A 15,471-nucleotide genomic window follows, 5' to 3' on the forward strand; every position below is an offset into this window, starting at 1 on the left:
GAACTAAGGTTTAGTTTCCCTTGCTAAGTTAGAATAGCACTTGGTGGCCGATTGAATTAGTGGGTTCTCTTTTGCCAAGTTAAGACACTAGATAAATTAGGATTGTAATTCATTAGTATTTCTCCGATTGAATTAGTGGGTTCTCTTTTGCCAAGTTAAGACACTAGATAAATTAGGATTGTAATTCATTAGTATTTCTGTATGTAATCTAGTTGATTATAGTAAAAATTTTACTATATAGTAGAGATTGGATATAAATTTTATAGTACTAAGAAACCGAACCAAGATATACTGGTCTCATTCTCTTCTTTCTTTTTCTGTTTCTATCTGGATTTAGAGACAAATTTTTTTTTTTTTTTTTTTTGAATAATCAGCTTCCGCAAAAAACAGAATAAAAAATACCTCGTTTCTAAATTCAACTTGATTCAGCCTTTCATTCTCAAATTTTAGCAGTTCCATCAGATATATAGAAAAATTCTGTGGTGACCTTTATAAGCATGCTATGTTGTCCAGACGCATCATCATAAGAGCTCGACGCATGGAGGGGGAGGGAACGTGGTTGTTTATGGTCTAATGTCTCCCGTTTTTGTGTCCCATTTTTTTTTTTTTTTTGGTAAATGATTTGGCTAACGAAGTTTCTTAGGTGGGTGGGTCACTGGGCCTTTTTTGCGGTGGGCTTATTGGCTTCTACTTATTTATAAGAAAGGCCGTGAATTGAGGCCCCGGATGGCAGGCAATTATTGGTGCCAAAGTAATTCTTTAAAAGAAAATAGGAGTGGTATGGGTCGCTGTTCTTTTGTGAACAATCACTACCCATAACTTTACTGTTGGACCAAAGGAACCATTTGAGTAGTGATGACCCAACAAAAGAATAAAAAAAGGAAAACAAACCCTCATGGTAAGAGTGCAAGCTTAGGATTCAGGGTTTGAATATATCCAGTTCAGTGCGATGGAAATGAGTTTATATTGCAAATGGAATTTGTCAGTAATTTCTATGTTATGCTAAGGAGGAGTTCGTGGTGTATTTATTGATAGAATTCACTAGGTAGTAAAGCAGTCAGTGAATTGCGACAAGCGTCTCGGCTCCTCTACTGCATATCGCCAGCCATTAGATCTCCCTTTCTGCTCGTCCGGTCGTAGCTTCAACGACAACAGAGGGTTGTTGTATGAATATTAAATCATCCAAAAGAGGAGTGAATATTCTTAATAATATTCAATTCTATTTCTTTAATATTTTTTGGGTCAACCGTTGGGGATTTTTGGTGGCGTTTTTTAATTTTCTTCATTCCCCTTTAATTAAATTGTCGTCCCATCAACTACTACTACCCATGACCAAACCTTCATTAATAGCATATTAGCGATTAATTCTCTACTCTCACAGGAAGGTATAACGGGAATCAACCTCCCCTTCATAAACTCAACGCTAAGCCCTCACACGCGCCGTCTTCTTCCCAGGACACGCATGAACAACACAGCATGTTGACAAAGGGGGTCAGCACCGCAGAACTTCCTGTAATTTTTTGCTTCAAAAGTAACTCCGAGTTACATTTCATAAGATTAATACAATAGAAAGAAAGTATGAACGATTAACTGAATTATTTATCTATATTTATTATTGAATAAGAGGAGAGAGTATTAGAGCAGAAAAGCTAAAGCAGAAAAGAATTTAATTAGGAAACCAACTATTTTTCAACAAATATCAATCATTTTTTTTCTTTATCTCAAACCCTAAATTCTAAACTTTAAATCCTAAACCCTCTAAAAAATGAGAGTTGAAAAAATAATTTCAGAGTATACTCTCAAATGGTTTACTAACAATATATGTATGAAATATACTCACATCCTTGTAGTTTATCAATATTATACTTACATCAGCTTTTAGTTGACAATTACCACTTTTCTTAACGAACTTTTCACAATTTAAAATCATCCTTAACAGAAATCTAACATATAAAACATGGTAAGTGGAAACATGTGAAAAATGCCATAACCAAAACAGCTACCTAATTGGAAATTTGGAACAAGGTATTCAAAGATTATTAAGTCTTCTCTAACACATGCTCCATTGTATCTTTGGGACCAGCTCCAGAACATTGAAATGTAAACAAAGGATAAGAATTCCCCTCTACTATAGCAAAAAATCGACAGCAGCAATAAAAATAGAAGAGATATCAATGAAGAAAAGCTTTTCGATCCGTAAAGATCATGGGCTTTACACCATATTGATGCCAAACATTGAATTGTATCCCATAAAGCTTGCTTGTCCAAAAATTTGTAGTTGAATGTAAGCAGAGTGCCCTCCAACCAAATACTCCACATAGTGGTGTAAACTACACATTGCCACAAAGACTCTGCCTTTTTCCTACTTCCAAAACGAATAAACCTAATCAATAGGAATTGGTCTAAGGTATAAACAGGAATATTATTATTCCCATTGAATTCATATATCCCCTTAAATTTAGCAGAGTTACTGCATTTGAAGCAAGAGGTATAAACAGGAGCATATGCCAACTGCCAAGATACAAATACAAAGACAATGAGACAGCAAAGATAGAGAGATACAGAGGAAACCCGTCCTAGGATGATAAAGGCAATTTGCTTGACTTTGTACCTATATATTCTCCTAACAATTTTGTGTCCCTCAAGGTTTCAGTATTTCTATCCTGGAAGGTCGCTAAATGCAGGTTTAGAACTCCCATCAAGTATCAAGTACCTTGCCTATAACCTAACTTTTAACTGAATGAGTATCACAAAAAACTTGAATTGATCAATCTAAATTACTGGGATAAATGCATTACTCAGTAAATCTTATTTGCAGTTCTTCAACCACTCTGAATACCTTCTAAGTTCTCTTAGGATGTCTATGACTCATTCAATTGTGAATATGCATTTCTCAGTAAATCTTATTTACAACTATTGTTCTTAATAAGATTCACAATGATGATGTGCTAAACCACTGAAGTTTGCAGACCTCCAAAGCACTCTTCGTAGTGCTAAAACCAGTGTTTTCTGAGTCTGAGATTAATAACCACAAATTTATTTAATACCCTGTCAATAGTCTTTTTCATTCTTTTCCTATATAAAACACTAAATATCTTTGTATTATGTTAAGAAGTATTGTATATATTTTCCTCAGCCAAAATCCAGGATCAAACAGCCAACTAAAGGACATGAAATAAAACTGCTACTAAAAAACTCACTATGTTACATCAGTTTCTTTTGAAATACATCATCCCACACCAGCATGGAGCATCCATTAACATCAACAAAGCAATAAAACATCATGTATTCATGGATAATGTTAGTATGTTACTAACCTTGTCTTAATTCAAGCCCTGGAAGTTGTACTACTTGAACCTCCCATTGTACCATTGTTATTATCCATGACAGCATGAACTTCCCTTGCTGCAGCTATGGCAGAATCCGCCCTCTTAACAATTTTCTGAAGCTCCCCAACTTTCTCAGATAACGATGTAACATTTGTGCTGGTTGATTGAACCAAATGATTCGCAGTCTCTAGAGCAGTGCACAGCTAAATAAACCCCACAAAAATTATTAATGAAAAAGAGCAAGATCCATCAATCACACCATAAAAATAATATTACCAACAATATTTAACTTGGTTATTTGAATTCTAGAACTGCAACATAATTTTTTAATTACCATCACAATTTTACATTTTTATATCATTAGGATTTATCTTAAAAATCACCTAGCTAATAAGTGATAACAAATAACCAAATAGATAGATTAGATTCTGACAAGGACACTATTAGTTAGAGTTAATCACTTATCAGAAGTCGGTGACTCTTGTATATACTTTATTGATAGTTTTATTTTAGCTCTACATACCAAAAATCATGCATCTTGTAACACTAAATTCAAATTGTTCAATTTTCTCCAAATCCACTGATTCTCTTGATTCTATGAAGATTTTTTAATGTTCATGTATCTAATTATGTAACGAGATATTAACAAAAATAACCACCTTTTATGTTGACACCTAAATGATAATCTAAAAGAATAGTAAATCAAAATTAAACTCTAATTTCGTAACCTCTAATAACTTTTTTTTTTTTTTTTTATAATATATTGCATCCAAATTACACTTTTTATAATGTATTGAATCAAAATTACACTCTTATACTAACTTATATTATATATATTTCAATTTACTTACCTTTAAGGTTAGAGAAGTCCAAGAATGATCGGTCCCAGCAAGTGCCGAAACCAAGTGATCATAGTTTTCCTGAAAGCGAATGAGAAATTAGAGCAATGGAATAGAGATGGATGGTGAATTAGTGCGAAACGACGAAAAGTGTAAGGTGCTGAACCTGGAAGAGTTTGGTAAGGTCAGGGACATGAGAATCGCCTTCTAGATCTAAACGGCAAGTGGAAGCGGGGGGCTTTTCGTGGCGGCGATATTCTGCCACCGGTGACACCACCACGGCGGCGTCTCCTTCTTCTCCGACGTCGCTGAGGAGATCTCCGATGCATAGGAGGGGCCCACCAATTCCTCTCATTTTTTCTCTTCGTTATGAGGAGCGAAAGTTCCGGAAACGTTTATTTTTTTTTTCCAGAAAACGTTTTTTCTGAGAATATTATCAACAGGGCCCAATAAAGACATTTCGGCCCATTATGTTGGGCCGAGCCCAATTTGTAAATTGTTTCCAATTTTCTTCAGTGGGAAGACTGAGAGCTTGTCCACCTGAACTGTCCCCTGTTGTGTTTGTGTTCATCGCTGCTACCACCGCGGCATTCATCACTACGAAGAAGAAGAAGAAGAAGAAGAAAAAGAAAACAAGCACATGGATAGCGACATCGACGAATCCCTTCGAAAGAGGCCTCGAAAATATCCATTCTCTACCGATTCGTCTTCTCGCAAGGTCTCTTATCCATTCTTTCTTTCATCTTCTCTCTTTGTTTTGTTGTTAATTAGTTTCTTGTTACGGTAGTGAATTCCGGGGCCCTTCTATGTATTCCTTTCAATTTTTTGCTGTTATCATTGCAATAAGAAACCCTAATGCGGTGTTTCTTCATGTGAGTTTCACTGTTGTTAGTTAGAATTCTATAGTAGAACATCTTCTTTAAGTTTATTTATTTACTATTTGGTTTGTTTTGTATAGTTATAGATATCCGAGTAATTTAGTCGCCATGAATTTATGGTGGTCTTGTAGATGTTGACATATGGTACTTCATTGCTCCACAATTAGTCCTTTTTTTGGTGACTGAGATCCCTAAGAAGGAATAATTTGACCTAACTTTTACAGTTTTACACAATGTCTAATTAAGGATTACGCAATAGATAGGAGTGCAATTTTCAATTTTAAAGTAAGAAGGTTTTTAGTTACACCAATTTGGAGGGTTTATCAACTTTCTTTTGTCAAGGACCACTTTGAAGCTTTACTGTTTCTTCCTTTCTTTACCTCCTCTTTCTACTGAGATGATTGTACAACCATGCAGCAAATTGAACTATATGCTGGGCAGCAATATGTATTATGCAGTTAAAGGGGGTAGTGGTAATGGTTCTCAGTTCTCACCTCAATAAGTCTGGTTGGTTTGGATGACTATTTGTTGTTGCTTTTCTCGTTTATTATAATTGCTCTCCTCATCGTTAATTTGGGATTGATGAGCATGAATAAGGGGGAAAAAGAGCTTTGTGTATTGCATTATTGCAATGTTTCCTGCAGTTTTAATATCTTTGTATTTATTTAACTTTTGTTTGGTGGCTGTCGGGGTAGTCAACATGCTGGGAAGATTGATAGGCTTAGGATTTTCAGCATCCAGCTGCTGCATTAGTGCTGTCATGTGGGAGAGAGTAGGTTGAGGTTGAGGTGGCTACCCATAAAACTGCATCATTTTGATTTGGTGAGGTAATCAGGCCATTCATTGAAGTGATGATGGGTATATTTGGAAAGAAGTATTAAAAACTTTTTCATATAACGGCAAAACATGGCCAAAATCAGATAAATACAAATTAAACCATGATAATACTTTAAAACATAATGTTATCCGAATTAATGATTCTAGAAACATAATGATGTAAGTGCACGATGAACCAAATGCTAGTTGAAGATAGTAAATATGAGAATAAAAGAGATAAATGGTGTAAATCAATAGCTTCAGTCCAGAATAGATAATTAGGCTGTGAATATGAGCATGGAATCAGATGTAAAAGCTTCAGCTCTAGACTGTATAGTCCAGATCTTCTTTCAGTGATTTTCATTTTGGGTTGCTAGGTGATAATCAAGTTCATACAGGTTTAGGAACAAGGTACCCGTTAGATTAATTACCCATTGGCTTAAAATGCTTGACGTAGTAGCATTGTGGAATTTACTTTGCCTTATGATCTGATGTGGTGGAGCTGTTTCTATTATACCTGAGTATGTAGGGAGCTTTACCATCAATCGGCTTTCATACCTTTAATTATGATTTATAGCCATATGGTTGACCTTCATGATACATGATAATTTGATGGTGTATGCCATGTTTAATGCAGATAAACTTAGAATCCCCTGTAGGCTTGTTACATAACAAAGAAAGTGAAGTCTAAAGAATTAGATGACGGCGACAGCCTGATGTTATTGCATAGGTGTTATTTGAAATGAGAAAAATATATGTCTTCTTGACTCCTGTCAATATGGCACTACTAGTTGGTTACATGTAATTATTAGGGATGGTTATAGATAGGTATAAGTTTCCATTTTGCTTCTATATTGCTGGATAAATACTCGTTTGAGGCATGGGCTGATGCGCATGGAGTTTTAGAAAAGGAACTAAAATGTTTAATGTCCAAATTATTTAATAAGATGATAATGCATTATTTCTGTGCACAGCTATGGGGATGGAGATTTGAAATTTTGAATTGTTCATGTTTTGGAAGCCTGAAAATTCCAATAGTAGAACAAGATATTAATCCATTCTTTACATGAATAAGTTATTTAATGAAGATTCGAATTTCGAATTGTTTATAAACAGACAGGAATAGAATTTTAACTTTTAAGCTTTTGTAATCGAAATTAGTGTCACAAGCTAAAGCTGCCTCTTAGAATTCTACAATCACAGTTGTCAATCTATATGACTATATATTACACTCGTGTGAAAACAAAATATACTGTGATTGCTTTGTAAAGTTAAACTTTGTATGATGTTAGTGTGTCTTTTACCATGTACAGTGTTTTCAACTTGATTTGAATATTTTTTTAGTTACATATTTCCCTCGTTATATGCAATATTAATTTTCTTTCTTAGCTGAAACTGTTTTTGGGTTCTCTTTTTTCCAGAGTTTTATGCATGATGATGATAATCGACTGGAGATTACTAAGGCTAAATGTAAGTCTCTAATCTGGTTTTCATTTGCATTTCTTCCTTTTCCTACATGATTTAGAAGTTATACCATTCGTTTTTATGCCAGTTGGAAGCTTGCTTAAAAGACACGGAGATTTGACAGAGCGTCTTTCTAGGTAAAAATGCTTTGAAGATAAGGACTGTTTTGTAGTTCAATACTTCACTTCATTTTTGAAAAAACACAATTGCACCTAATTGAACTGCCAATTAATATTAATATTTGTAGAACTGATTGAAGTTGTTCATGATCCATGGTGATGCCAAAGAATGTGAAGGACATTTGTTACTGGATATGATTTAGAATATTCTTTCAACACGTTTATCTCTGTCAGATGCTGTATGCTGTGTATCAAATTTTTACATGAATTTGCTGGGTTTGCAGGGATTCTGACAAGATAATATTTGAACGCTTACAGAAAGAATTTGAAGCTGCAAGAGCTTCTCAAACTGAAGGTAGCTTTGATTTTGATATTTGCAAATTCTTTAACAAATAGTGGATAGTGATCTGGCTCCGCCTTTGTTCAAGTTTCATGTCCATTGATTAAGCTGCTTTTCTTGGTGTGTGTTTGCATATATCCCTCTCACGGTCTTTGGGGGAGCATGGGATGAGGTGCTAATTGAGATAGAACAACTGATAAGGCATCATATTATACAAATGGCAGAATAATATTTTTCTATACTGTGTATCTTAGCTCAGCTTAAATAGAGGCTGATCTTTTGGTGCTTGGCTATTGGTTGGTTGAAGTAATACTGTTCACAAATCAAAAATCAAAATATTTGCATTTCATGTTTTGGACTAGCGAGTATTTAACAGGACCAAAACAAAAGAATTAAATCATGATCCTGTTATTGTTAACTAATTATATAGAATCATTATCAGGGTCATTTTTGCATGGACAACCTAAGGGAACTGAACAGAGGATGAGATATAGCATAGTTTAAAGCATTTTTTTAAAGCTTAACGAGGGAAAACTGGGAAAGTCTTAATATTTAAATCCTGGTTCACTTGATGAGATTCACTTTTATTATATTTCTTCAAATACTTATTCTCTTCATTTATATCTTCAATTGCTATCTTGTTTATTGGAAATTATATATTCAGGAAAAATTATGTCTTTACTCCTTCTTTCCCTTCCATCCCTTATTTTTCTTTTGGCAGAGATATGTTTGGACAAGGAACAGTGGAATGATGGTCTACTAGCTACAATAAGAGAGCGGGTATGGATTTGTGATATTTACCTTTTTCTTCTCATTTGTATTCTGATATTTGACTTTGATGACCTCCATTATCAATTGTGTTTTCAGTTTCATTGTTGACATTAGTAATAATGTGAAACAGTAAAATGTGTTCCCTATCAGGTGCATATGGAGGCAGACAGAAAAGCAATGTCTGGGGATGCTAACCTTTTGCCTTCTCCTCAGGAAAAGATTACTTACAAAATTGGAAACAAGGTAAGTAGTATATGAATGCTGCATCCTGAATCACATTTCACTCGTGAGACTAGTTAATTTTCAGTAACTGCACCTAAAAGTTGAATGTTTGTAAGCTTATAGACACAGAAGCTTTAGAGCAATGGTAGGCCGATGATATGAGCTTGGAGGTTAGAAGTTGGAGTCATAGATATTCTCATTCATTAGCATGCATAAATAAGTTTATAAACATGGGTTGCATTACTTAATGTGGATTTTGATCCATAATATAATTGATTCTTCATGATACTAAAATTACTCATGCTTGCTCAAGCATTCTAGGGGATATATATGCATTGGAACTTAATGGGGGGATTCTATTATTGGGTTGGGTTGTTGGTTTTCAGATTTGATTTTGACAGAGGTATCAATAATCCCCTAGAAACTATTGAGTATTGAGTATTCTCTTGTTATCTTACCTGGAAAAGTGTTTGTATGTCTTCATCAGTAATGTTGGTATCATTCATAGTTGTCAAGCACACTGTATGCAGTTGTATGGTTGATTAGTGCTATGTTTATTAGTTCTCTTTGAAATTATGCTTATGGTTGTTTCATGGGAGTTGCTATCTCTGATAATATGATTGTTTCATGGTAATTGCTATCTCTGAGATAATATGCTTGTGGTTGTTTCATGGGAGTACACTGTATACTTTTCTAGTTTTCTTCATGCTTCTCAGATGTTGTCTTTCCCCTTAATTGTGCCACTTGGTGCATTTTCTCTTTTTGTTTGCTAATAATATTGTTTCTTTATCCTCTTCCTGCTTCCATGAAAAGTTGGTGATTTGCCCAGGAGTTTGCTTTGATAGCATTGTCATTGCTGTACTTAGTTGTTGCTTCACAACTAGATGGTCATTTTTCATATTGGTTGTTATTTGGAAGCAGGTAATTTGCTGTTTGGAAGGGGCAAGAATTGGCATACAGTATGAGACATCTTTTGCCGGTAATTTGAAAAAAAAAAAATTGCTCTTGACAAACTTAACACGAGTATGTTATTTAACTCGTGAGATGATAATGTTAGCAATGGCAAGATGTAGGCTGGACCTTTTTGTACCTGCCCTTTATCTTTTCCATTTTGTCTTTGTTTTTCCTTTGTCATTAATTTCTGCTCATTTATTGCCAGGTGAACCTTGTGAGTTGTACCATTGTGTATTAGAGAGCAAGTCATTTCTTGAAAAAATGACTGTCCTTGAACACACAGTTCCATTTTTCTTGCCAATACGAGAAATAGAAAATGATCTCCTTTCATCCAACGCAATGGTATGGCAAATTATCTGTGTTGACTCTGCACCAATTTTCTCTCTGTTTTCTTTTAATTTATTTTTTTATTTATAAACATTTCTTATTGGTTTGCTTTCAGAAATTCATAGATCACATTGGAGAGCTTCTGCAGGCATATGTGGATAGACGGGAACAGGTAGATGATGCATGTATGTAATAATTAAGAGGTTTAATATGCCTTTTTCTTTTTTGCAACCGATGCGTCCTAATTTGCATGATCTTACTATTATACATGTGGAGTAATAGCTTACACTTCTTCAAGTATTTATTATGGAAGAATGAATGGCCTAAGATGTTTGTAGCAAGCTCTTTCTGATTACCTGAAAACATCCATAAAACAACATATTAACATTTGGCTTTTATTATCAGTGGGATATGCTTTACGCAAGTGCAAAGTACATGTACCTTTTTTGAGGTGTGATGATCTCACATTTTATCCCCAACAATGCTTTAGTTGACGCTTACATCCCTTAATTTATTTGAAGAATTTAGGGTATGATAGCCATTTTATATAGTTTTAATAGATATAGGGCTTAGTGTGATGTCTTTAAATAGTTAAGGGAAATAAGGGTTAATTTGAAAACTAGAGGGGGTAATGTGTATAATACTTTGTTCATTGATTTGTAACTAAATTTTCCATGATGTGAGAAAATTCACTTGCATGATTTTCTTGGGCAGTCATTATTATCTTTGACTGATATGCTTTTTTTTATGTAATATTATTTACATGGAATATGAGCTGAAGCTAAGGACTCATTTGTATTCTTTATATCAGATCTAATATGGTGCAATACATCCGGTTATAGCTAATTACCTGCTAAATAAAAATTAACTATGTTGAACCTATTTACCCATAAATTATATTTTTCTGATATAATCAAACAATAATCCCCCACTTCTTTCTTCTCTTCTAAATATCATGCAGGTTAGACTTATAAAGGAAATTTATGGAAATCAAATTAGGGAGCTGTATCATAGTCTTCCTTATCACATGGTTGAATTTGTGCGGGTTGATTTTGATTGGTGAGTATCATTTAGTGATCTGTTTCTTCCTCTTTTTATTTGTTTTTTATGTTTTGCATTTAGTATTTTTTAGCCTGTTAAAGTTATCCCTCTCACTTCCCAAAACAAATGTTGATTTTGGGTGTTCTTTAACTTATTATTGAATAGTCGAATAAAATGTTAGTAAGGTGAAGTGAAAATGGTTGTGCAGCAAGTATCATACTGCAGTCGTGGTGTGGCCTTTTCTCCATTTGTTTCTTCTTTTTTTTTTTTTTTTTTTTTTTTTTTTTTGCAAATGCTACTTTATAATAAAAAAAGAAAGAAGAAATTAAGGGCATGTTTATGTGTGATATGATGCTAAAAGGTCGAAAGGGGGAAGTTAGCAGTGATTTTGCTTCCAATGCTAAAACAAGAATATGTATTTTACAATGCGCTTAGTACATTTTGTCTGAACTTGAGATTAGGGTTTGTCTGGAATTAAGTTACTAGTACGTTCTTCAGCAATTCATCTTTCCTTCAGTTAAGTTATGCAGAAAATTGAGAACCAGAGTTTACAGGCTTGTTCAAAATCAAGATTCAAACTTTTGGAGTCTTGTACTTTTGTAACTATTATGAGTAGTCACTTTTGTATGTTACAAAATGATCATGTATATGGTTTTTCCTGTGGCAATCAACTTGATGCAAAAAGCCGAAAAAAAAAAAAACTGAATGTATTATGCACTGAAGAATTCGTTTTCTTTTGCAGCAAGATAACAGTCAGTCTTCGATATGCGGATCTCACTTCACTTCTTCCAACTCGAATCACGGTGTTAGCTTGGCCAATGTTCAAGAAAAACTCTGCTAGTTCTGCATCACTGAACAGGAAGGAAGATGGAGTCTCAAGAACTCAAGCTCCTCCAGTTCGGCTAACCTACGCAGAAGATGCCTTACGAAGCATGAGTTTACCAGAAGGTAAAAACTACACAACTAATTTCTCTTGTCGTTTATTTCTCGTCTCGAGTAAAACCTTCTCCTAATTGGATATTTGGAACTGCATGACAGTTTGACAGCTACTATAATGTACTACCTCTGGTTATAAATCATTGTCCATTTTGAATTATACACAGAAATTAAGAAAATCATTAAGAAGCATCACAATGTAAGAGTAGTTTTGGTACATTTTACAAAACTAGCCTCATGGCATAACTTCTCCTTTTTAATTATTTCTTTCCATTATACTCTCCCCTTAGAAAAGGAAAATAAGGTTACCCACAATTTTGTATTAAACAATTATTTGTGGGAAAAAAAAGAAAACTTCAAATTGGGCAGTTATTTTCAACCAGAACTAGTAATGAACATGTGTTCCTCTCACCTTTCTTACTTGTGATGTTATGTTATTTGTTTCCCATTCCAGCATATGCAGAAATTGTATTAAATCTACCTCAAGAGCTTCAACAGGTGAATCAGCAAAGAGGCCTCACCTAGGGCTTTGGCTTTTCTGCATTCCAGATTTATCTGTACAAATTCTTAGTAGAGTATGTTAAGATATGTTAGAAAAACAACCGAGAAATTTTTACCCACCATTTGTATTTTGTCCCCTCATTGTTCCATGAATACTGGTGTCTTGTATCATTAGTACCACTAGACAGTCAAAACTTAGTTATAGTTCATCTTTCCTTCACAATTGAACTCTTATGTATGCAATTTAGTTTCATTTAATTAGTTCTCAATCATTACAGTCCAATACATTAGGAATTCAGGAGTAATACACGAGACAAGGTATTGGCACACGTGTTACACGTATGGTTGCAGGAATTGTGATTAAACTCAATCAAATATTTAAGAGTATAAACAATTATTGCCTCACCATAAATTAACTTGACTTTCTTTTTTTCTTTCTCTAATGCTTTTTATTAACTGTTGGCAAAACATAAAAGATATTACGCAAAGACTAAACTGTTGTAGTTTTGTATATACAAAATATTTTACTAATTATATCTTTTCCGGAAATGAAAATATTCTTAAAGATTTGAGAATAAAGTGGCGAGATGGTATCCTTAATAACTCGTTTTTTTCGGTATTACTATCCTTAATAACTTTATCAGCGCAATGTCTGAGTGCCAAAAAAAGAGAATGCGCAAAAAAAAAAAAAAAAAAAGAATGGTGGTTAAAGCACGGAACATATTCTGATCATTTTGTTTTTGGTGGGGTGTTATCATGAGCTTTGAACATATTCCGAACACATCCTCGTTACGTTACCTGTCTTTCGACTAGAATTGCTTTGTAAGAAGTCTTGAGGGTGGAGTAACAACTAAAATGTTTATACTGATGTAATTTCTTAATATTTATTCCATCTATAAAGGAAGAGGTTAATCTGATAAGTGATTACGACAGGGATACTTTGGATAATTGACTTGAGAGTGCTGAGATGATATATAATAAAGGTCTTTAAGTTGTGTTTATTTGTTGAGATATAGATACTAATTGTTAGATATGGTGGTACATATTTATCGTTTGTTTGTTTAGACACAGATTTGGATAGACACAGTGGTACATAGATACACAATTAATAAATGCTAAATAAGACAAGTTATGTCTGTTTTTGACTAATTTTCTTTAGTTACCAAACATTTTCGTTTTTTTAAAGTTAAGACACAGAGACATAATACATAGGACACAAAATTTAACCTTTCTATCTCTAATTATTTTTAAAATTATCAAGGGATAAAACACAAAAAAATAAAAAATAGAATAAAATTAATATTTAATTTTTAAATATGTGTGTTTTGTACATTATTACTAAACACATTACAAAATTTATGTATCTTTATATTTATGTATCTTTATCTTTATATTTATGTATTTTTGTGTATATATGTATGTGTCTCAAAAATACTAAGCAAACGAGCTTTAGTATACATGTAGGGTGTGTTTGTTTGAGGTGAAATTGGGAGGAAGGAAAATGGAGGGAAAAAAATAGGAAGAAAAATAGTTGTTTTTCCTTGTTTGGTTGAGAAGAGAAATGGGAGAGAAATGGGAGAGGAAGGAAAATAGATGGAAAAATATTGGTGGGGCCCACTAATTTTTTTTCTTCCAACAATGGAAAAAAAGGAGAGAAAATTAAATCTCTCTCTACTTCCAATATTATCCTTTTACTTTTTTTATATATAATTTATAATATAAGAGTAAAATTGTCTTTTTATAACATTTCTTTTCTTCTTATTTTTCTTTCATCCAAACACATCTAAAAAAAATAAAAATCCACTCAATTTTTTTCTTTTCTATTTCCTTCTTCTCTATTTCTTTCCTTTCAACCAAACATAGTCGTAAAGACTCCAGTATTTTAATATTAAGGAAATAAATCTGAATAAAATATCAAATAACGTATACTTGAAAGTATTACTATTTAATATTTATAGAACATCAGAGGACAGAGGCAGTGCGTGTGCATCTTAGAGCAATTTCGGTGCGGAGAATTACCTAAAATATCTATTTATGATTTACTTGTCATAAAAAATAATTTTATATAAATTTTTATGTCGTAAACAATAAATAAGAACTAAAAGTATTTCTCTCTTTTTTTAACTTTGATTTTTATTATAGTCTCATGGATTGAATTAAAATAAAAATAAATTAATATAGTTATTAAATTAATTTTTATAATAATATTATTTAAATTTATAAATTAAAAAATAATTCATTATTATAAATTAATAGGAGAAAAAAATTAAATAACTTCATAAATAATAGTAATAATAAACCATATATAATTTGAGTTTCAACTAATTAGCAACATTATATAATTTAAAGGAATATATAATTAAACCCTATGGACTAAATTCTTCATAAGAGCCGTAGATCCAAGTTCAAAATGTTTCACTTTTTGGTCTGTACTAACTATAAGGCCAATTAAAATATTTAACCACGCACTTTTTAACATCTCATCTTCTTTTCATTATTAGTGTTAAATGCTATCTTATATGTGATTTTTAATTTTATTATTATTGAGATCAATAATATCTAATCCATAATGGTTAATAAAATTTGAATATTGTAAATTTGGACTAAAACATATCGAACTTTGATTTGATAGATTAAAAGAGTCACAAATATCGATTGAGACAATGAAACATGTCTCAATAATAACGTTGACTGAGTGTATTGTAACAGAAGTTAAGTATGTTGCAACAGAAACAAAATTTCTTGTTACGGTGTCTAAGTTCATTGCAATGGTGATAAGGTGCGTTGTAACGATAGGATTAAAGATTTTGTGATAGATTATAAAGATTTTGTGAGTTAGCGTAGAAATGTATTTAATAATACAAAGTTTTGATTTGAAAAAAAAAATAGTAGAGTAGATAGAAAATTTTGTTAAAAAAATCGTAAAAGATTAGA

The 15,471-nt window shown here is 32.8% G+C and overlaps 2 protein-coding genes across 6 annotated transcripts; one reads left to right on the top strand and one right to left on the bottom strand.

Moving 5' to 3' along the window:
* Positions 1 to 1,198: 1,198 nt before the first annotated feature.
* On the bottom strand, positions 1,199 to 4,523 carry LOC112770846 (uncharacterized). 5 transcript variants are annotated; one of them, XM_025815282.3, is made up of 4 exons: positions 4,335 to 4,523; positions 4,181 to 4,249; positions 3,318 to 3,532; positions 1,199 to 1,510 (listed from the first exon to the last, which is right to left on the bottom strand). In XM_025815282.3, exons 1-3 carry the CDS (start codon positions 4,521 to 4,523, stop codon positions 3,329 to 3,331), a joined length of 462 nt encoding a protein of 153 aa, XP_025671067.1. In that variant the 3' UTR covers positions 1,199 to 1,510; positions 3,318 to 3,328. The 5 variants fall into 5 exon arrangements, with proteins under 5 accessions (XP_025671067.1, XP_072080509.1, XP_025671066.1 ...); XM_072224408.1 differs by having other exon boundaries at positions 1,199 to 1,523; XM_025815281.3 differs by lacking the exon at positions 1,199 to 1,510 and adding an exon at positions 1,988 to 2,362.
* A 44-nt stretch (positions 4,524 to 4,567) lies between these two features.
* Positions 4,568 to 12,949, top strand: LOC112770845 (uncharacterized). The gene is made up of 12 exons (XM_025815278.3): positions 4,568 to 4,886; positions 7,284 to 7,332; positions 7,415 to 7,463; positions 7,730 to 7,800; positions 8,507 to 8,565; positions 8,707 to 8,799; positions 9,700 to 9,757; positions 9,938 to 10,074; positions 10,175 to 10,231; positions 11,021 to 11,118; positions 11,843 to 12,048; positions 12,491 to 12,949. The coding sequence occupies exons 1-12, from the start codon at positions 4,809 to 4,811 to the stop codon at positions 12,559 to 12,561; spliced, it is 1,026 nt and encodes a 341-aa protein (XP_025671063.1). The 5' UTR covers positions 4,568 to 4,808; the 3' UTR covers positions 12,562 to 12,949.
* The last annotated feature ends 2,522 nt before the right edge of the window (positions 12,950 to 15,471 follow it).

The sequence above is a fragment of the Arachis hypogaea genome, chromosome 18 (genome assembly GCF_003086295.3).
Source record: "Arachis hypogaea cultivar Tifrunner chromosome 18, arahy.Tifrunner.gnm2.J5K5, whole genome shotgun sequence".
Taxonomy (NCBI): domain Eukaryota; kingdom Viridiplantae; phylum Streptophyta; class Magnoliopsida; order Fabales; family Fabaceae; genus Arachis; species Arachis hypogaea.